Raw genomic sequence first — 22991 nt, forward strand, 5'->3', positions numbered from 1 at the left:
ATATCTGATAGAGATTTAATGTAATTACACAAACTGAATAGATTCAACTTAGTGTCACTATAAATTGTTATAATGTGGATATCAGTGCAACAACAAATACATTTGTAAAATTTATTGCTTCCCTTGTATGTGATGTGTTACTGGCTCCACAGGGCCTCGGCGGCTCAGTCGGACCTTGACAGCGGCTTTCAGGCGGCAGCCGCTTGTTTTTACTCAGGCGGATCTGCAGCCCAGCCCGGACGTCAGTGCGCATGCGTCGGGGGCCTATAAAAAGCGGCGCGGAAGCACTTCACTTCACGGCATGATATGTCCAGTTTTGTCTTTTTGAAATAACCAAACGGTCCTCCCTGCGTTGTGTTGACCCCAGTCTTTCCAGATGGAGGAGGTGGACGTTGAGCCGACGGTTACAGTGAGTTTTTTCATCGTAATGTTTTTTTTTTTTTTTTTTTTTTTCCCCACATGACTGTTATGTTTCAGTGGCATTGCTAACAGGCTAACTGTAGCAGACCAAAGATGAAGTCCCTGTTCCCTCGAATCAAAGTGACATGTCAGGCTGTAATAATGAAGCTGAGGAGAAACATAACTGTCACTAATGACTGTGTTGTTTTTCTTAATCCTAAGAACATCCCCGCGGCCAGGGATGGGATGCACCTGGGCTTCGCCTGGGGTCCCGGAGACATCCTGGTGTTTGACACCGTGTACAAGGCAGCAGGTCAGTGTGGCACCACCAGTTTTTACTGGGGAAAAAATAAACCATTATAAAGTGTCTTATTGAGGTCATGTGAAGGGATCATTGCATGCGTGGGGCATGGCTTCAGTCAAAAAAGCGAGGGTATCTTGCAAAATAATCCAAGGGCAGACTGGGGTTTATGCAAAATTAAAAACAATAAACCCTATAGGCTCGCACACAGACCCAAAACTGTAATATCTTCCTGGAAATGTAATAAAATAGCACGTATGACTTGTCAAAACGTGACTGAAAATTTAAAAAACCTTAATAATTAATAAAATATCCAGACTGATATTGTAATAACATTTTTACTGATAATGTAATACCTTCCAGCTGGGTCTTTTTTCTCATAAACTGATATGTAATAATTTTGAAGGATAATGTAATGTAAAGTGTGCAAATACACAAATTGTATAATGACTGTTAGATTAGTGTCATGTCAGACTTCTTGAAACCCTGACATTTGACACTGATTTCATGTTTGGAAACTGTAGGCTTCATGTAAAATTTGAAATTTACAACTAATGGCAAGTGGTGCGCTGTCATCAGGCAAAGATGCATTAAACTAAAATCCCTATGATACCCGTGCTGATTGATGGCTGTGAAAGGATCGTCCTGGATCTGAGATCAGACGGTTAATGTTACACAAACAAGTGAAGGCAGAACAGTCGATTCAGTTTCCATGAGGCTTTGTTTTTCATCTGAGTGACTCTTATTGAATGAAATACGAATCAAGGGAAATCTCTGCATTCGAAAAAGGTTTCAAAGCAAAGTAGAAATTAAGAAAAAGGTTGACCTAAAAATGTAATAAGGTACTTAATTAATTGTGAAAATGTTATCACAATATCAGTCAGGACATTTCATTACATTATTGGTCAAGGTATTACACTGAGTTGTATTACATGTTTGATCAAGTAAAATGCAAACTTTATTACATTTTCAGGAAATTATCACATTATTGGGAGCTACAAACCAGCCTCCCATTCAATTTATTAGTGTAACACAATGTAAAGTGTGTAAGCTGCTACTGACAATGACCCTGATGAAGACCCTAACCCTAACCTATGTGAGCTGATCAGAGTCATTTTAAATTCGTATTGCCATGTACAATAGAGGCATTTTAATTTTGCGCAAAGCTTCAAGTGTGCCTTGGATTGTTCTGAAGGAGACTGGCACTTTACTTTTGGACTGAGATCATCCATGCAGTAATCCCTTCAGGAGATGGAAGAAACACAGTACACCTGAAGTATCCACACAGCACCAGCAGCGCTCCTGCTCTGTCTCTGCTCGAGTCCTCATGTCTCAGTGAGGTGTTGGGCCACAGACTGCGAGGGTCATAACATACCATATCATCCTCATCCTCATCAAACCCTTCAGCGAATCCTCGTGCCCTGTGTCGTCCTGGAAGAGAGCACTCCCATCAGGATAGAAATGTCTCATCACAGGATAAAGCTGATTACTCAGATTCACTTTGTATTGATTTGGAGTGAGGCTTTCCTCAAAGGGGACAAATCCCTCTCAGTGAACGTGTCCAGCGTTCAGGCCCGTGGTGTTGTTTTGGTGGACGCCACACATGGACTCGCCCACTTGTCCAGAATATAGTGAAGGGTGATTCATCTGACCACATTGCTTGTTTACACATCTCTGTGGTTTTTGCTCCACTGAACTCTCAACTGTGCATTTGTCTTTGTAATCAGGGCTTTATGCTCTGCAGCCCCAACTTTATAATTTTTCATGCCTATAATTACCACCATAGATTCGGTTTAGCTGTTAACTGTATCCCAACAACGCCTGGAAATGCAAGTTTAGTTAGATGAGTTAGATAGGCATTTTGCATGATGTTTCCATAGCAACCATCAGCGCATCAGGTACGTTATAATGTAGCCATGTGTACAATTACTTTAATTGGGATTGTCTGTTGCAATTTGTGAAGTGTAACAATTATCTTAATTTTCTGCATCTTCACGAAGACAAAATAAAATAAAATACATAAAACTACAGAATCAATGTTGTCCATCTTGAGAGCGTTGAAGCTGCTTATCGTTTTGTTTCATGCACAGGTGTTCACTGACACACTCCGAAACCTACTTCGGCATTTTACGCTGCATCACTCGAATGAGCTTCAGGAAGCCTCGATAATAATGATGCAGGAATCCTCCGCAGGCTACACCGTCCCAATTCACTAAACTTTTAGTTCCGGTAAACTTGATATCAGCACCTACGTCGGACGCCTCCTACGTGGGCACCGTGGGCTGTGACCTAGAAGTCATCTAGCCCTTCGATTGAGACAGACCCTATGTCTTTGTCTCACACACACACACACACCCTTTCTTACATGCTTTAACTCCTACCTTCCTGTTTGTGTCTCAGGTGCCACAGGATCCGGTTCGTCCCTCATTCACGTGGTCAGGAAAGACGAGGACATTTATTCTCCCATTTTACGCAAACTGTTCAATGAGTCACATCACATCTTCGTTGGGCTGCAGACGATCAGAGAGGACCTTCCCAGCAAGAACAAGAAACCCCAGTAAGGTTGCCTGTCTTGCCTTACAAGAGCATCTAACTGGTGTTGTTAGTACGGCATGAGCCTCATCAGGAAGAGGCAGATGAAGCACCTGCATGATAAATGACCGTATGTGGTGATTTGTCTCTGTCCTACTCCTCAGATTTGTCAGCATCAGTAAGAGCTACAGATCTGTGATCCGGGCCTGCATGGAGGAGCTTCAGCAAGTTGCAGGTGAAATATCTGAAATATTATGTTGACTTATCTTAGCCGTTGAGATGATTACTTTATGACCGTCCACTATCTTATTATTATTATTTTTTTTACTATTCTGCAGTTTCTACACAAGATGCAGAACTGGCCACACAGTATGGAAATCAGGTATGAATACGCACACATGGCTCATGATTGTAATAAAAACTGTCAAACCTCTAAGCTACAGGTTGTCTGTGAGTCTTGAGAGAGTTTAAAATATCCTAAATTACACTATACTATAAAAATTCAAGGCCTGAAGTGGTCTAGAATCTAGTTTAATATAGCATTTTAAGTCTTTAATTCAGCTTTTAAAGTATTAAACATGATTATATCTTAGTGTGCTGTTTCTCTGGTGAGAAGTTGACCCAGTCACGTCTCCATCCTCTAATAAATAGGTCAACTGTTGTTTTTATTTTCACATTCGGGGGGTGGTGAATACTAGAACGCATTTCTAGTGCAAGGGGATATCTATGTGATAGGATACTGTTTTTAATTTTCTTTCAGGCTGTCCTGTTGCCAGTGACTCTTAATATCTTAATGCCATGTTTGTCATGACAGGTTTCGATTCTCTTGGCCATAGAGCTGATCTGGAATCTGTGCGAAGTCCTGTTTATTGATGCTGTCCCAGGTTAGAGTTCGACTTTGTGCTTGTACTTAATACGGCAATCTCACACATGGGTGCATTTGATTAAATGACGAAATGATTTGGGTATTCAAACAACCAAGTCTTTGGTGTGTGTGTTTTTTGTCTGTGTGTGTCCTCCCACAGCGGGTTCCCTGTTGCTCCACCTGCTGGACTGGGTGAGGTTGCACAAGGCTGATGTGGACGAGAAGGCCAGGGAGGTGCTGCAAAGTGAGAGCCCTGTTGAGCACCACGGTTACTGGGATGTGGTACGTGCAACACACACACATGCACAACCTCTCTGTCCTCTGATGGGGAAGTGTGGCGGTGATGACTTTGAGTTTATTCTCTTCCAAAATCACCAGAAAGATCATCCAAACTTCATAACCTGGTCACGTGTCATTTTCAAAGTTTGAAATCTCACCCAACACACGTTTCTTACGACCCTGCTGTGTAGGTTGTGAGTTACGTGCTGCAGGGCAGACTGGAGGAGGCCAGGCAGATGCTGGCCAAGCAAGCTGCACAGCAGTACGCCGACAAGAACATGTACAAACTGATGGACAACCTGCTCAGCAAGATGCCCGTCTACAATGTAAGACAAGCGATATTATAATTTACTTAATCTTGAAGCTTCAGTCTGTTTTCCATAATCATGTTTGAGTGTTCTGTCATTTCACACATTGATGTCAGTATGTTACAAGACAGTGGCATAGTACAGGATTTACCCAACAGGTACATGACAATACGCAATAGGACTTCACACTGAGTGTAGACAAGGCATACTGTATGAGAGTAGACTTAATATAAACATGATAGAAGTGTACAAAAAATGCAAAGGGATATGACCTGTTTGATGCATAGACATGAATAAACAGTTGTACTTCTCCAGTTTTCTGTGAAGTACCGTGTTGACCAGTGAGTAATCATCAAACCTGTCTCCTTAGCCCTGGATCTCACTTTCTCACTGACTCCTTATCCAGAGTCAGGTCTATTTACATTATGACCAAAGTATAAATGTGATTTTATCAGAAACAAGAAAAAAAAAAACTGTGCACTACAAAACTGTAGAAGCAATATTAATTCCTTTGGCATGACCTCTTGGCTGTCTTTTCTTCATATTTATTTAGTCACAGTGACCCCACACAGCATGACGATCTTCCACAGAGCGAGAAAAAGTCCGTCCACTCGCCCGCCCCCAACCCTCCATTAATGATTACAATATCTGCTGTATGGAAATAGATTTTAACAGAATAACCCATTATTTTAAAATGCCAACAGGCATGCTTTGTGTGATTTTTTTCCCCTCTGTTTCTTCTTGTGGATGTCAGGTGATTGACAGTAAGCAGAACATAATTTAACGCATGCATTGATTTGAAACACTCAACTCAGCCACAGCAGAAACTTTGACAAAATCAAATTAAGGTTTTGTGTTTACTGTGATGAATCATCTAGTTCAAGCTTTTTTTTTTCCTACAGGGAAGTTTTTTTATATGATAGAAGAATGTGTGACCAAATGCTTCATTTTAAGATAGAAAACATGTTTTTATGGATGCAGAGAGTGTGGAGACGCCACCAGGAGCAATGCAAGGGGAGTTGCAAACTAGATGATTGGCACAAACTTAAAAAACAAAAACAAAAAAAACTGTCAGACTGGGCCCAGTACAGACAAACACTCTTTTCCATCTCTGTGTAACCTCTGACCTCTGATTATCCTCCCAGCCTGGCAGCATCCACACACTGACAGAGTTTGATGTGAAGTGGAGACACTGGCACGAGGAGGTGGACCGCTGCCTGCAGGACAAATCCTTCGCCAGCAACGTCCACCTGGAGCTCATCTGTAAGGTGAGTGGCCCTGGTACCCCAGGGGTCCCAGCTCTGGTCTGTGGCCTGTGTGCATTTGTTCTAGAGGCAGTGGTATTTATGGACATGAACTAAAAGGATCTCTGTCACCCAGAGCAAACAACATGCAAATTTGCCTTGTGCAGCTTTAAATAAAAAGCATCCATCCACTGACCAGCCCATACATGTTGAGGTACAAGCCAAACAATAAGCATTTAACTATCTGTCTGTTTAATTAGCTACCCATCTGTTTTGGTCCATGGGATGTTTTTATTTTTTGTCTGTTGATCTTTTTTTTTTTTTTTTTTTTTTTTTTTTTTTAAATCTAGTTGTTGAATGTGTATGTAGTGATGTGTGCAGCGTACTGTATGTTACATCTTGTACTCTGTACTTTTGCACTGAATGGGATGTTTCACTTGTCAGGTATTACATAAGTTGTTCCTAAGACTTTAGTTTCTTTTTTCTGATTATTGTGCTTTAATTGTACTTTAATTGTGTTTTTAAAAATGATTCTGCCTTTTCTAATCTTGTCCCCTGTAACTCGTGTGTGTAGATCTTAGTCGGCGATGAGGACACGCTGCTGGAGCACAAAGAGCTGCTGAGCACCTGGTATCATTTCCTGGTCACCAGACTGCTGTTCGCCCACCCCACAATCAAACCCACAGAGTTACATTACTATGCACAGGTACACTGCGTGTGCGTGTGTGTGTGTGCGTGTGTGTTACTAAAAGGTCATACACAGTCACTGATACTAAATTATCATGTGTTCTTTCACAAGTGCTTCTGACCTCATTTCTACCACTACATGTTGTTTTATTTGTTTCCAGGAGTACCATTCTTACTGCAACTACAGGCATCCTGAAGAAATAATATCATGATATCAGACTAGAGAATATAATTATTATTGTAATATTGTCATGTGTTTTTTAACTTTCAAAATAATTGCTGTTGCATGGACACAAATGACAGTGGGATTTTTTTTTTCTTTTTATGATGAACAGGTGTGCAACAGGTGTTCCCTTTCTTATTCTTGAGTAGAGTTAACTGTGTGTGTGTGTGTGTGTGTGTGTGTGTGTGTGTGTGTGTGTGTGTGTGTGTGTGTGTGTGTGTGTGTGTGTGTGTGTGTGTGTGTGTGTGTGTGTGTGTGTGTGTGTGTGTGTGTGTGTGTGTGTGTGTGTGTGTGTGTGTGTTGCAGTCGTGTATGGCCATGTTTCTAGACTCAAGAAGTGCCCCAGAGACTCTGGACAGCATTTTACTGGCTGCCTTTGACTTCGACATCCATCAGGTCATCAAGGACTGCAGGTAACACACGACATCAAGCCCGCAGTGCACTGGAGGGGGTTGGATGTCTGTCAATGTCATGATTTCAGCAGCTTGTATCTTAACTTTCAACATACTGTCTCCTCATTTCTTTACTGTGTGTTGCTCTCAGCATTGCTCTCAACAACTGGTGGTTTGTGGCCCATTTGACGGATCTCCTGGATCACTGCAAGCTGCTCCAGTCTCACAATCTACAGTGAGTCATCTGCTGTGTGTGTGTACTCACATAAACATTTGAATCTGGAGATAACACTATAGCGCCACGATTGCTGCCTCTAACATCCACCATGTTGTTCTGCTATGTGTTTAGCTTTGGCTCCAACCTGAGAGAGTTTCTCCTGCTTGAGTATGCGTCTGGTCTCTTCAATCATCACAGGTAAGGTTATATAGACCTTGAGCTTCCTGCAGATTTTCAAGTTCCTTTTTTTAAAAAAAAAAAAAAAAAAAAAAAAAAAAGTCAGGAATAGGTTTGGACTTTTGGAAAAGAAAATACGTTGAACACTTTTATTGAAAAGTCATAAAATGACTTGCAATTCATTATATTTCTGAACTTTGTGCTTAAAGTCTGTTAATCTGTTAAGCAACCTGGAACAGAAAAATAAAGATCTTCATCTAGTTGAGGCCTGCAACAGGGGTGATGAGTGCACATAGCTTTGTTTTAGTTCACAAGCCACTTGTGTAACACCCGTACAAATGACTCATCTGATGGAATTGGTGTGCGTGTGTTTGTGTTAAGTCTGTGGCAGCTGGCAGTGGATTATTTTGACCACTGTCCAGAGTTTGGCCGTGTCTACCTGGAGCTGCATATTGAGCGTGTGCCGCTGGACACGGAGCGCAAAGCCCTCAAGGTGCTCAGGATCTGTGAGCAGAGGCAGATGCCAGAGCAAGGTACAGCTTTCTTTCTCTGTCCTCTCGTTCTCTCTGCCCACATGTTTGAGTAAGAAGGAAAAGTTGACAAAGTCACTTGTTTTCCCGATGCACCGGAGACCTCTTAACAGTGTTTGTCATCTTTATCCAGTGAGGAGCATCTGTAAGATCATGGCCAAGCGGGCTCTGAGGAACAACCGCCTGGGCTCTGCTCTCTCCTGGAGCATCAGGGCCAAAGATGCTGCTTTTGCCACTCTTATCTCAGAGAGGTGAGTGTCTTCGATTGGGCTCTTCTCTAAATAGATGTCAGATCAACAGTAACTGTCAGTTTGCTGGGATTGTTGGCACCAAGATGTTAAAGCAACACAGACCCTCTGATATGCAGAACTTGGCTTGAATGCACTTGTTTACTTTTTGCACATTTGTCTTCTTTGCCTGAACGTTTTCTGTAATGGACTCTAAAGAGTAGTGATGATGTGATGAAGAATGTGTGAAGAATACTTGAGGTGGGGGAAGGAGAGTTATTACGGTTCTGTGTCATCCTGCCATTGTTATAACATTTACTGAAATGAGGTGTGTTTCAACATGCACAGAAAACAAACTAGCTTCAAGGGTTTACATTGTGGTAGATTGAGAATAAATCAAACCTAAGTGTATCGGAGCCCTTAGGTAAATTGTATCTTGTGGTCTCTTCCTGTGAAAGCTCCTCATTGTCGAGGCTCAGGCTCTCTCTTCGCGTGGTTTCAGGTTCCTTCAGGACTACTGCACCCGAGGGACCTTCTCCGATCTGGACCTGATAGACAACCTTGGCCCGGCCATGCTGCTTAGTGACAGGCTCACTTTCCTCGGTATGAACCAGGAGCTCACACACACACACACACACACATAGTGGCAGAATCCATTAATAACACTGCTGAACTTGTGACTGAGTCAGTGTGCCACTCTCACAAGGTTAATGCAATATACACATCAACTGAGGGGACATTGATTCAGAGAGGACTCATTCCTGGCCCACTTACTGATAGTCATTGGTCGGCTGTCACATGAACCTCAGACACAGAAGTGTGTGTGTATGCCAATCTAAATAAGGCTGTACACTGCTTAAAGCATGTGATTTTTTTTTTTTTTTTTTTTTTTTTTTTTTCATTCCTGGAAGAATGTCAGTGAAAACAGGCTATGCACACAGCATGGCTGAACGAAATGCGTGTTCAAATAGTGTTTATATTTAGGTGCACACCATTTCAAATTCAGTTCCTCCCTGCCAACTGTCTGCTCCAACTGAGAAAATCAATACTTCAGTAGTTAAACCTTTTTATTTTGTGTGTGTCAGTGATTTTCCAAGGAGAGAGCAGTTAAATAAATCAACACTGTGGTTGTGGATTTCTTGTAAATATGCGGTGAAAGTTAACAGAAAACAAAGTTCTGTAACTGTACTTGCATACTATGTGATTACATCTGTGTGTGAACATCAGTTTGCAGAGTGTGTCATGCGGCTGATACCATCATGATACACTCTGCAAACTGATGTTCACACACAGATGTAATCACACAAGTCCAACCATACAGTGTGTAATAGAGGAAAGCCAAAAGGTTTTAAACCACTCCGTTGCTCTCCTTTCATCTCCAGTGAAGTACCATGAGTTCCACAAGTTGTATGGGGAGAAGTGTTTCACGGAGGCAGCCAAGCTCCTCCTCTCCCTCATCACGGCCAAGATCGCCCCCCGCAGCTTTTGGATGACGCTGCTGACTGATGCCCTGCCGCTGCTGGAGCAGAAAGAGGTCAGTCAGACACACCCTCACCTTTCACTCGGACTCTGTGATATTACCCAGCCCTACCTTTGACCCAAGACTTATGGAGTTTGTCTATCAGGTTGTTGTTTCAGTTTGTTCTGTGTCAGTTGTCAGATAGTTACATTAAATGGGGTCAGACTCACAGTCATAGGCCTTGCAGCATGTGATTTTAATGAAAATGGAAATAGCATCGTCCATGAAAAAACATCTGCTGCAGCTGTTACATCTGCGTTCAGATATTCCTGTGTTTATTCACTGAGGTGGGATCCACATATATTTATATCTGGGAACTTTGACAAGATAGACAAACTGACACTCGGTGCATTAACGCACGCTGTGAGTGGATAATAATAAACATTCCTCCGGTGATAGGCATTAGATTGTTTGTTGATCTGTAAGAGTAAATGCATACTGTTTGTTTATTGGGTGAAATAAACTGTGCCCTAAAGTTTGTATCTGACTAAACTTACTTTCAAGTTTGGTCTTGCAATGTCTTTCATGTTATTTTTGTGAAAAATGGAATAATATATAGACTTCTAATGTTGTCATGTTAGAGTCTCTACAAGTGCCATGGTGCTTTTTCATAATACAACATATTACATATTATAACACATTATTATGTGTTGTTGAGTCCCCCCCTCCCTGCTGTCCCTCATGCAAGCCACACTGAAAACATGAACGCCATAGGAAGTTGGCGTGTCTTATGACTGTATTTGGCGCAGCACAACACACCAAGACACTGTTTGTTGGTTCTTTAGGTGATCTTCTCAGCGGGCCAGTCCTATGAGCTGATGTTCTTTCTGGAGGAGCTCACCTCGTCATTCAAGCCTGCCACCCTCAACTCAGACAAATCCATGCAGGTACATCACACTCACACACAGCATGGGTTTGCTTTCCTCTGTATTATAGCCACTGTGTAATAAGGGTGACAAAGAGCTTTTGCACTGTTAGATGATCTGACTGTGATCTGTGTATTTTGGTCGTTTCAGGAGGAAGACATTGAGCTGACCAAAGTGGAGCTCCTGAGGCTCGCTCTGGCCAGGAATCTGGCCAAGGCCATTGTCAAAGAAGGGACAGTGGATGCATGATGAATGGTGCTCATTACAAAAGCTGTTTTTTGCTTTTTTTGTACTGTATATAAACACTTTTAATAAAAAAAACTTTGTTATGCATTGTGTTGAAACAATATGATCCCGTGTTGCTATTTTAAAAAATGAAATAACCTTGCAATGTCAGGACATCCACTGAAATAAATATTTATTTATTCATGCAGCAAACAAATGGCACATCATACAATATGTACAAACGCAACACTCTCCCAAGATCTACACATCACATTGACACGTAACTTCTCATACAGCAGACGGTAACTATGTACACTAACACACACACTTGCGTGCATCCCATATGACGACTTGAGGACCACCAGAGAAGGGACTTACAGGGAGGGTTGGGTGGACTTTTTGTTGTTTTAGGCAAATATACACACAGTACAGTCCCACACCATCCCACTGTCAAACACTGAAATGTTGTTGGCATGGTGACAGATTTCCACCCTTTGAGCTACCACGTTGGAATGAATCCAAATGTTTCAGTCACTTTTTCAGTCAGTTGTGGTTCACTGGCTACAAATGAAAACCTGACCGAAATCAAACACTGAGAAACCACTTAGTCTTAATACATAAAAAAAAAAAATAAAGTAAAACCAGTTTTGGTATAATTTAACGGTCACAACTTAATATACTGAATACGGAAAATTACCATGTAAAGTGCGGTTGATTTTGCCATGACGGCACAATATTCAACATATCATGATGGTCCACCAACCGAAAACAACGTGCTACATCAGCTAGTGTAACTTAAACAAACATACTTCACCATGTCACGATGCAAAACCTGATGGTTAAAAACATGGTCACTTGATATGCACTAAAACAATCACTAAAAAACAACTATTTTTCTGGAGCGAGGACAGGTCAGTATTTTATCTACCCAGCTGTATTTCTCGTTTCACAGGTCAATTTCCAGTTAAATTTCATCAAAAAATGCCATTCCTACATTTCTCGATCTATTCAAGTGTAATATTTTTCTGTAGTCTGTGTAAGAGGAATGAATAAAAGTGCTAGTTTTTTTTTTTTTTTTCCTTTACAGTAGATCTTGCACCAAACACAATAGTTGGTTCCATAACTGTTTTTTTTTCCCCAAAAAAGTTTCCCCCACAGTTTCGATAGCAAAAATTAGTTTTAAATATTTTGTTATGCTGTGCTGCCGTGCATCTGGGTTTGAGGTTGAGGTTTTGTGCTTTGATGATTTATAGCACATTCAAATCTGACATATTCATTTTGGGAAAACGCCTCTTAAAATTCTCAGTACAAGTGATTTAACCTCGACTTAAACAGCCTGGCTGTTATTTTACCACAGTATGTTGACTTTTTCAGCAGTGCAGAATAATATTCAAGCATCGCACGGTAAAAATTTCAGTGTCAGCTGACAATAATGATAATAATGACAAATGGAAAACGGTGAATGAAAGGTAGCATTTTGTGGGTATTGTAACATTGCAGCAAAAGGCCCCCTCCTCTCTCTCTCTCTCTCTCTCTGGGATGTGAGAACACACAAGCATCCCTTCATGGAGTGCGACTTGGTCCGTCCCTGTTGTGTGGCAGTCGGCCCGTCTGCTGCTATAGAAAACCCCATGACTCTGGTGGGGGAAACTGGTCGACTTCTCCAACCTCGTTGCACAGACGTTCTCCGAGGGTGAAAGCCAGCTTGTAGCGCAGACGCACCTTCTCCTGTGAAGACAAAGACACAGTTAATTTATCACTCCATGAGCATCCATCTAACACAAAGCTGGTCAGACCTTTTTAGGCAGACCCTCCTCTACCACTAAAATGTTGCTCATGACCCCAGTCAACAACGCTTTGTGTGTTTCCGAAATCTCAATTTGGATGTGTCCTACCTTGGCTGGGTTGGCCAGCAGCATGATCTGGGTGATGGAGGCGGGAGGTAGGATGGGGTTAAAGGGAGCCAGCTCTGTTCCTGATGGAGGCTGCAGCTTCACCTTCATTGACTGGTGGGGGAAGAGATTAAAACTGTCAGGACATATTTCCTGTTCAAGCTAAATGATATGTTGAGCCAAGTCGATGACGATGTGGAAATGACAGCAAACATGTGCTTGTGACTGCTAAGACAGTGTAGAAGAGTGTGTGTGTGCGCAAATCTGCAACTAAAATATCTGTGTCTGCAGTTTCCATGACCTATATAAATGTAATATGACATTTCTTTCCCTGACCAAAATTTCAAACTCACTTCAGATTCAAAGGTTTTACTTTTCTGTGGAGAAGTGAACAATGGAAAATAAATATTACATCTAGTTAATGATTTTTTTTTTAATTGAGGCTGAGGAAATTCTGTTCTTATAATAATATAAATTCTTGCCCCAAGAATTTATATTATTCCCTGAGTTTCCCTGGCTGGAATAAAATTTTCAAAATTCCTTGACATGAGGGAAGCTGGTGTATGGCGGTCATGTGTCTACCTTGGGCACAGCGGCTTGCAGTACCACATTGTGAACAGGCAGGGGCGCTGTGTTGAGCATGGACACCACCATGATCAGCACATCGGGCCTGCCGGGGGGACAGTCGGACGCAAAGTTGAGCAGCACACGAACCCCGTCCTTGTCGTAGGCCGTCACAGGAAGTACTTTACCTGAGGGCAGAAGACGAGGCACGGGGCCAATCAGAAGCCGGACATTAACCATCCAATGAGAGACTGAATTACAGACAGCAGGTATCACATGACTCTCCCTGCATGTCTCGCTTCTATTCATTTTCAGTTTACATGCATTCATCTATTCATGCTACTATTTCTTAATCCATGAACCCCTCTCCCCCTCCCTCACTTGGTCTGACTGCCTCCAGAGGGACGTGCACGTTGCCCAGGGAGATCTCTGGTCCTCTGGCGGGGCTGCCCTGGAGAGGGGGGTGGCAGGGGGAGAGGGAGCGGAACAGCGGGCTGCCCGGAGCGGAGCCCAGGCTCTGGGCCTTGGCATGGGACACGGCAGGGGAGCCGGGCATGGTGCCCTGGAGGAGAGAGGATGAGGAAAGAGCAGCACCCTGTCCGGGCACGGAGGGCGGTGCTGCTGCTGGCATCCCAAAGCTGCTCCCTGTGGACATCTGGCCGGGCAAACTGAAAATTACATTTAATATATAACAATTAGTTCCTAAAGTACGAGTTTCAAGGACTGAAATACTTGGATTATTCAAAAAAAAAAAAAGATTCAATTCAAAACCTTCATCAAAGAACTCGTACATGAAATAAATTCTCAGACATCCTGAAACAAAACCTACAAATTAGTGAAACAAGCAGTCATGGAAATGTTTTTTTTTTTTTTTTTTTTAAGTTTGTTTTTGCTTTTTCATCTATCAGTACTTGCCATATAAATAAACAGCAGAGTTAAAGGTACCTTGTAAACACACTTGGATTGTTGACATTCAGAGTTTCTCACTAGTCTTTGAGGCCTAATAAACATGCTGAGTGCATTTCCTACCTCAAAAGACATTTATCTGCAAAGCCTTATTTTAGGACATTTTGAAAGTTGCATTGTTTACTCTGGCCAGCCTAATATATCTCATGTTGCACCATCGTTTTACGAGAAGTTGATTTGTGCCGGATCTACCAATAACTTAAGCGGTGCGTGGATCACTGTGTTAGACAGTGATCCATGCTGCACGGTTTAGCTTGTCTCATGGTAAGTCCGAAAAATGATATTTACCCAAAAGTTTGGAGTATTCCTTTAAGCACTATAAATATGTGACCAAATAGCTGACTATGCACCTCTTGTGATCTCCGAAGCCCATCATGGCGAGATCCTGCAGGTCCTGGAGACTGTGTGTGGTGGGGGCCGGTCCAGCTGGGGGCAACACTGGACCTGAACAGGATACACCTCCGAACAAGTCCATACTTGGCTCTGGAGCCTGGGGAGGAGGAAGAAGAAACAAGATAATACATGGTGCCTTAAAACATACACTGTATGTATCTTTTCAGATGTCACTTCTCTGACAGTGTCCGTACCTGTAACGAGTTCCACTGATTGGACAGCTCATTCAGCTTGGGTTTAGATTGGCTGCTCAGAGAGGGAACGGGGTCATTCAGTCCTGAAAGAAGGCCGTGTGCATATTGTCATGAAATCCCATCTGAAAAACAGCTATGTGACCTTAGTGATGTGCTACAGTGAGGACGCACACGTACCTAGGGACAGCAGTTCGTCGTCGAGGAGGGAGAGCGCGGTGGAGGCCTTGCTGCCGGCTGCGTGACTGGGGCTGCTGTTCTGACTGCCGTGGGCATCGGCCAGTCGTTTGGGGGGAGGGGGCAGGACAGGGATGGGGAAAGCCATGGGGTCAGTCGGGACAGGATCTGAGGGCTCGGTGGGAGGCACGGCAGGTTGTGGAGGGCTCGGGATGTCGATGCCGGCGAGGTCAATCAGCGTCTCTGTTGCATCTGTTGCCATGTTTGTAAGAGAACGCGTATTGGGAGGAGGATTAATTTCACCACATGAATGAATTACCTAGTTCCACATTGTCTAAGAAATGACATACAAGGAAATTTTAGGAAGTTCTTAAGGAAATGTTTTAGTGCAGTTCCTTTCTTTTCTTGCAACTGCAACAAGCCTACTTGGGCCTGCACCAAATAAAGCTTTACAATAAATGTTAGCATAAGGCGTAGGGAACCCTGTGATCTATAACCTATTTGTCAGATATTTGTTTATATGTATGAAATTAGAGGCTTACATTTTTCTCTGTAGCAATTCTAAAACAGATGTTTGCTGGAAGGTTGATAAGATGTATAAAAATATTTTGAGAGTATTTTTTCCTAAGACTAAAGTTATGGAGTTATACACGCTAGTTATATGTTAGTTTATCCATAAAAATGCAGTGTGCAGGTGTGTGCACAAGCTATGTGTGTCTCACCACCTTCACCAAGGCCAGCTGTAGATCCAGGCTTTTCACTGTCACCATTGATGGGCTGCCCCTCAACGATCTTCTTATAGGAGTTGATGACTCTGGAGAGGTCATCGCTGGCCTGCAGGATGTCACCTGAGGGGTTAAAGGTCAGCGGTCACTGATCACACCCACAGGCAGACGTCTTGAGAGATTAAAAACTACAGCATGCTCTTTTTTTCCTCACCCAAACTGGCGTCGTTATCCTCCGTCTCCGTGGCCATTTTGAAAGCAGTGCGCCTCAGCTTGTCGCACCGCTCATAGAGCTCCTGTGAAGAAATTAAAAAATGAAAAAAAAACAAAAAAAACACAACATATTAACACATTTACAGTTAACTGATTTGTGTGTAGCTTTAAGATAGATTTCATTGGCAGTTACATTTTTATCCTTTAGTTTGTGAATCAGGAATCGAGTTAATGTTATCATTTGTGTGTGTGTGTGTGTGTATGTGTGTGTGTGTGTGTGTGTGTGTGTGTGTACACGGAGGGCCACCTTGATGATCTCCTTGTCCGAGTCAGTGGAGCTGTCCTTGTCATAGTGGGACAGCATCTCGGTCAGCAGCTTCACATTGATGTTCACCTCCTCCAGAGTGTGCATGCGCTTCGTCACCTTCTGCACCCGTGCATCGTCCTGACATAAACAACAACAACAAAACATGTCCTGAAATATAGTACGCAAAATAACATTTAGAGCCTATATGACTAACAATGCATCCATGTTGCTTTGACAGACTCTATTATCCATACCAATGTTAATAACGAGTCCACTAATAATAATAATAATAACAGTCATCATCTTAGCAAATAGGTAGACTAAAAGAAAAAAATAGAGACAAAAATTCACGGTAAGTAACATTCATGTGCCACTGGTAATCAAATGACACCCTTTACTAGTTGAGAGCCAAACAGCACAGGAAAGACAGATGAGACTTCAGAGGGATCAGAATAGAAAAAAGCTATAATTTATGATAACAGTAATAATAACAATAATACTAATAATAAGGGATACTCCATAGGAAAACATGAGCACTACCTCACACCTTCACTCTGGCATCTCTCACCTCTTTCACCATGTTCTTGATCAGCCTGTTGGCTTCCTGGAGGTCCTCTGGATTTTTACTCCGAAGAAGCTCAGCAAGCAGCTACACACACACACTCACACACACACACACACACACACACACACACACACACCACACACACACACACACACACACACACACACACACACACACACACACACACACACACACACACACACACACAGCAATTCAAACACACATAGACCCAGATAGATAGAACCCAGTCAGTTTGCCTCTTTGACACCAGAAATGCTTCGTTCAGTAATAAAATGGCAGTTAGGCTGGGAGATACAAATCAACCAATTAATAATAGTAATAATAAAAGTAATGTTGATAGTAATGTTGATATGGTGACCAAACAGGTAGAAACAAACCAGCAATAAACCAGCAAAACAGGCTGATATTTTCAGAAAACTGCATCCCTTCACTGTAATAGCTACATAATCTATACATATGATGGTATTGTGTACATAGTCTATGTAGGTTGGTTCTGTTTTTTGTGTGTCCTTTTTGTTAAGGCAGAGGGAACCAGAGCACAAGTATTTCATTGTATTTTCAATACACATGCCAATAAAGTTGACCTTTAACTAATGCGGCCTCTAAAACCAGGAAGATGCAGCACTTAGGCTATATCATAATATTATGACATCCAAAATCCAGATATTCGAGTATTGTTATATCACCCAGCCCTACAAGAGAGTCTGTTTCACCCCGAGCAAAGGAAACAGGCTACACCTGATAAACAGGCCTGAAAGGTAAACGTTTAATCTGCTGAGTCAGATGGTAATGGCCTCTGTTATTAGCCTTCATAAAGATAAAACAGCAACTGGATTAAAGAGAACCAGTGGTCCTATCGCTTATTTAGCTTAATATTCCAATTTGCTTAGGGTAGTTTGCACTTAAAGTGGCTTAGCAGAAGAACAAGGTTTAGTTTCCCTCACCTTGCCCATGTCCTCATTGTCAAACACAGGGTTTTTGGGGCGAGTGGGGGGAGAGGGAATCAGAGTCTTGTCCAGTGGCAGCTCTGGGTCAGTAGTCACCAGGCCTGGTGGAGAAAGAGAGGATTGGATTGATGTCATATATGTTTTTGCACATGCATTGCACATTAAGATGTACATTTTCATTTGCATTTTAAGCCACCTTGTCTTCTCAGTGTCTGGTAGGCTTCACTGATCTTGGCCTCGTTGGGGAAGGCCACCGTCCAGCTGTACAGCATCTCTATGATCTTTGTCTTCACCTTCTCAGGGACGTTGTCGCCCATGTACTGGAGACAAGGAGGTGACACAGTAAACAGGAAACATCCAGTCCAAACCAGTTGTAGCACAAGGCTGTGGAAGCATCCATACAGCGTCTGCTTACCTTTGGAGACACAACTTTTATCAGTTCGTTCAAAAAACGGTATTTTCCTATTTCGTTATGAAATCTCCTCCCACAGTTCTTCATGCATGCCTCCAACACCTGCACAGGAATGAATATATTTTATATTCAGATTAAGACTGAACGGTTCCATCAATAGTAGAAGGTAGCAGTGGTAGTTAATATTAGGGGTGGGAAAAAATCAGTTCTCTTAAGTATCATGAATCTATTTTTGACTATTCTTAAATTATTTTTTAATTTTTTTAGGCTAAATTTTGGCAAGGGAAATACTGGCATGGCCATTTTCAAAGGGGTCCCTTGACCTCTGACCTCCAGATGTCTGAATGAAACTGGGTTCTGTGGACACCCACGCGTCTCTACTCCTTCACAGACAAGCCCACCTTATCCTAATCCCATGCAGTCTGGGGCACAACCATGCAGGGTTTTGCATGCAGTACAAATGTGTTATTTCCACCTGTTCTAAAATTGTGTATTTCTGCATGCTGGAGCCTAAGCAGTGTTGGAGCTGCATAAACTGGGTTTGACTGGAAAGCTGAGACTCTTTAGATTCAATGAGTCCAATATTATTCATGTGTGATGATGTCAGCCCCTATAGTGGCCATTTCATTGTAGTGAGACAACTTTTATAAACTTGATGTCAATGTTTAAAAAGACCTAATCTGACCTTTAGGATAGTCGCAGCCTCATGAAACTTTACATGCACAAACTAGAGGATAATTCAGAAAAACAAAAATCACAATAAATCGTAATACCAAATTGCAATACTTGTAGAATCGCAATACTTAAGAATCACAATACATATCGAATTGGCACCAAGTATCGTGACAGTGTAGCATTGGGAGATAAGCATATGGTGCAGCACTGGACCATATGTGTCGTGACTTACTGTTAGAGCCTGAAGTGCCTCCCATTCTTGTGGCGAGTGGATTTTGTGGACAAGCAGTTTCACGGCTATCTGGGGACTGCAGGACATGAGAAATAGGAGCAGGTGACAAATTTGCTCGGAGCCTCCTGATGTTTTGTGTGGAGTAAAGTGTTTGGTTTGGACATACCCCTCCAGCTCCTTGTTGATCTGGTCACAGAAGCCAATGATGTACTCCCAGTCCTCCTGTCTGTTTGTCGGATGGGTGGCTTTATCTGTTGGGGAGAGAATTATGTGCAAACCAACATTTTTTTTGTGGGAAATCTGGTGTGTCTGCAGGGTGATACCCACTGTATTGTCCAGGCAGCACAAGGCATACTGCTTCAAGCTGCCTCCCTGTGGGTCTTGTGATCAACACAAAGCACTGATTGTTGCTGTTCCCCCTGTCTTCTATTCAATTACATACTGCTCATTGTGCTGGACATGCAACTCACAGATCAACTGGAAAAACTAAGAAGCGCAGCAAGACGCACTGAAACTGAAAGTTGTCTGCAAAGCCTCACAAATCACAGATGACGCTCGGCTGCCACATCCCAAAAACAGGGCTGATAATCCTTGATCTTTGAGTCTAATCCAGACAGTGTGTGGTTAAAGCTCTCCACCCAGTGCTGCTAATAAAGCCAGTGGACAGGAAACCTCCATCTATGTGCCTGCTGCCACACAGCTCGGAGGCATGACCAGCGCCGTGACAGCCGCCACACAGCCGGGGTTCCTGCCCGTGGCATGTGGGCCCGTCTCATCTCACTAATCATGTGTATTAATTCATTCATTGATTTAAAAAATGGGATTAATCACTCACTGAGCCAGGATTCAAGCGACTCCCCTTCCTGGTACGCCATAGCACTGCAAACATCGCGTGATGTCACGAACGTGTGCGAGAAAGCGAAAAGAGAATGAGAGAGAAAAAAAAAACTCTCGGGATTATTTGCAGAATTAACACACCACGTTTACAATTTGATTTATTAAATGGTGTAAAATTCTGGAGGAAAAAAAAAATCATAACAAATGTTTTTTTTTTTTTTTTCTTGCCATGAAGGCATCTGTTAGACGTACTAACGCGGGGTCCTTGGTGACACTCACATTTCCACAATGGCTGCCTGCATATCGGGGTTATTAAAACCGTGGACACCGAGGTAAATACTGCTTAAACACACAAATAGTTACTTGTTATCGTTAGCAATCCGCTTAACAGCTAATTGGCTTTGAGTTTATATTGCCTTGTTAAACCAGAAAGGCGAGAATGTCATTTTCTTGAGAGTTATGTTGTCATGTCAAGTACGGAGCTGGTGACAAAGGGAGTCTGTGTACCACCTGTCACTGCGGCTTCATATAATGTTAAAAGCCAAAGTGTGTGTTAGGCATGTATCCCCAGCTTTGTAAGACAGTTCCCTCGGTTATTTCAGGCTTGAATCACAGAAACACTGCAAGATACTCGACAGCATCCTCACAGCAGCTCTTAACCCTCTTGTCATCCTTGCGCTCAGTTTGACCTCCAGGCTGTTTTAGCTATATAAAACATATAAGAAACATCAACATTTTACGCATTTTACCGTTTAAGTTGTCTTGGATGACACCGAGGAACTTTAACATGCCATTTATAATCATCAAAATACTTTCCTGTGCTTTAGGGCCCTCACCACACATAAACAGACCTGCAGTAGTCTGAGAACCAGTCCATTTCATCTTGCATTTGGCAGGGAAAACATGGTTTCTGCAAGAACTTTGATGCATTATAGGGGGCTTCTGTTTTATTTAAATGACAAAACACGTGAAGTACCTGATAGTTTTTCGTCTGTTCCAGGGTGTTCTTGGTGAGATGGAGCAGGTACAACCCCTACTACCTGGAGCCAGAGATCAGGAAGGAGGCCTACGCCGTACCGGAGGCAGAGCTGACCGCTGAGGAGAAGGAGGAGCGACAGCTGAAGGCGCTCAGGCCCATCAAGGCAGCACCCAACGCGGCCACGAGCTCGGTTTTCCACGACCCGATCCTCAGGTGAAAACAGCCACCTGGTGCTGAGAAGGGCTGGGACGATAGGTTTATCTCCTGATTCAATACTATCGATATGTATTGCGATTCTACAAGGATTGCAATTAGCTATTATGATTTATTGTGATTTTTTTTTTTTTTTTTAATTATCCTCTAGTTTGTAGTTGTAAAGATTCACGAGGCTGTGATTATCCCAAAGGTTATATTAGGCCATTTTATGCATTGACCTCAAGTTTTTAAAAAATGGTCTCACTACAATGAAGTGGCTACAATAGGGGCTGACATCATCACACATGAATCCACAAGAGCTTTCCAGTCAAACCCAGTTTATGCAGCTCCAACACTGTTTAGGTGCCAGTTTGCACAAATACAACATTTTAGAATATGCTAAAATAACACATTTGCACTGCATGCAAAAACCTGCATGGTTGTGGCCCTAGACTCCATGGGATTAGCATAAGGTGGGCATGTCTGCAAAAGGGAGACCCATGGGTGCCCACAGAACCCAGTTTCATTCAGAAATCTGGAGGTCAGAGGCAAGCATGGCATGATTGGTACCAATGGATTCCATAGGTCATCTACTACCAAATGTTACCAATATCTTTAAATGATCCAATAATAATAATTTAAAAAAAAATAAAAATAAAAAAGCATTAAAAAAAATCACCATACTGAAGTTTTTTTCATATCACTATTCTGTTTGCTTTGCAGTAAATTCATCAACATGATGATGCGCAGTGGGAACAAGGTTCTGGCCAGAGAGATCATGACGCAGGCAAGAAAACACAGACGTTGAATAACACTTGCAGCCTATTTGCAGGCCACTGCTTACGATATTCATAGCATTTTGATGACTTTAAGTTCCTTCTCTTTTCCTAGACTTTGGAGAGCATCAAGAGGAAACAGGTGGAGAAATACCATAAAGCTCCAGAGGGGAAAAAGGAGGAGATAGAGTGTAATCCATATGCCATCTTTAACCAGGCCATTGAGAACTGCAAGCCTGTCATCGGGCTGACCAGCATACAGAAAGGTGGAAAATACTACCAGGTCAGTGAGAGGTGCAAGTTATGAGATAAAGCTGCTGCACAAGTTAAATTTTGTACTCACAAAAATTAGAAACAATGAAGACTAATTCCATCCTGTTTGGTCTCCACCCCTCACTAGGTGCCCATTCCTCTCACTGACAACCGGCGGCGCTTCATGGCTATGAAATGGATAATCAACGAGTGCAGGGAAAACAAGCACAGGCGCACACACATGTATGAAAAACTTTCACAGGAACTGCTGGCAGCCTTTGTCGAGGAGGGCAATGTTATCAAGAAGAAGTACGAGCTGCACAAGATGGCCGAAGCCAACAGAGCTTACGCCCACTTCCGCTGGTGGTAGTCTCCTTCAGACCTCGGGTGTGAAGCGTCAAAGAAAACCCACAGGACTCCAGACACACAGAAGCTGTCATGTCAAACTGATTGTCAAGAGTACAATCTTCTGTGTTGACTACAAATTCGAGGAAGATTCAGCAGTACGTATTGTCGCCTGAGGGGCAAATTGTAAATAGTGAACACTGTCATCATCCTTTGGTTACAGACTGTTGTGAAATATAAGGTGAGCTGAACATGACCTCGAAATGTCACTTTTTGTACCGAGAAACTGTAGCGTACAGTAAGCAGTTGTGGGGGAATGGCACACAATGACAATAA

General features: G+C 42.5%; 3 protein-coding genes across 6 annotated transcripts; 2 read left to right on the top strand and 1 right to left on the bottom strand.

Moving 5' to 3' along the window:
* Window positions 1-249: 249 nt before the first annotated feature.
* nup85 (nucleoporin 85) lies at window positions 250-11115 on the top strand. The gene is made up of 19 exons (XM_030058184.1): window positions 250-409; window positions 622-712; window positions 3101-3257; window positions 3397-3467; window positions 3571-3614; window positions 4047-4116; window positions 4258-4379; window positions 4568-4702; window positions 5830-5952; window positions 6503-6634; window positions 7145-7251; window positions 7382-7465; window positions 7580-7645; window positions 8006-8157; window positions 8288-8405; window positions 8884-8984; window positions 9764-9915; window positions 10686-10787; window positions 10917-11115. The coding sequence occupies exons 1-19, from the start codon at window positions 377-379 to the stop codon at window positions 11013-11015; spliced, it is 1959 nt and encodes a 652-aa protein (XP_029914044.1). The 5' UTR covers window positions 250-376; the 3' UTR covers window positions 11016-11115.
* A 52-nt stretch (window positions 11116-11167) lies between these two features.
* On the bottom strand, window positions 11168-21213 carry gga3b (golgi associated, gamma adaptin ear containing, ARF binding protein 3b). Of its 4 annotated transcripts, none has more exons than XM_030058181.1 (18): window positions 21085-21213; window positions 20107-20150; window positions 19438-19522; window positions 19272-19347; window positions 18368-18466; window positions 18149-18272; window positions 17950-18053; window positions 16988-17068; window positions 16420-16557; window positions 16114-16195; window positions 15900-16022; window positions 15178-15426; window positions 15001-15083; window positions 14764-14903; window positions 13829-14115; window positions 13466-13635; window positions 12887-12997; window positions 11168-12719 (listed from the first exon to the last, which is right to left on the bottom strand). In XM_030058181.1, exons 2-18 carry the CDS (start codon window positions 20144-20146, stop codon window positions 12609-12611), a joined length of 2103 nt encoding a protein of 700 aa, XP_029914041.1. In that variant the 5' UTR covers window positions 20147-20150; window positions 21085-21213; the 3' UTR covers window positions 11168-12608. The 4 variants fall into 4 exon arrangements, with proteins under 4 accessions (XP_029914041.1, XP_029914040.1, XP_029914043.1 ...); XM_030058180.1 differs by having other exon boundaries at window positions 15897-16022; XM_030058183.1 differs by lacking the exon at window positions 20107-20150 and having other exon boundaries at window positions 15897-16022; window positions 21085-21207.
* Window positions 20337-22735, top strand: mrps7 (mitochondrial ribosomal protein S7). Its single transcript, XM_030058188.1, has 5 exons — window positions 20337-20440; window positions 21109-21300; window positions 22006-22069; window positions 22174-22341; window positions 22459-22735. Exons 1-5 carry the CDS (start codon window positions 20397-20399, stop codon window positions 22678-22680), a joined length of 690 nt encoding a protein of 229 aa, XP_029914048.1. The 5' UTR covers window positions 20337-20396; the 3' UTR covers window positions 22681-22735.
* Window positions 22736-22991: the final 256 nt, after the last annotated feature.

This window comes from Myripristis murdjan, chromosome 8 (assembly GCF_902150065.1).
Source record: "Myripristis murdjan chromosome 8, fMyrMur1.1, whole genome shotgun sequence".
Lineage (NCBI taxonomy): Eukaryota > Metazoa > Chordata > Actinopteri > Holocentriformes > Holocentridae > Myripristis > Myripristis murdjan.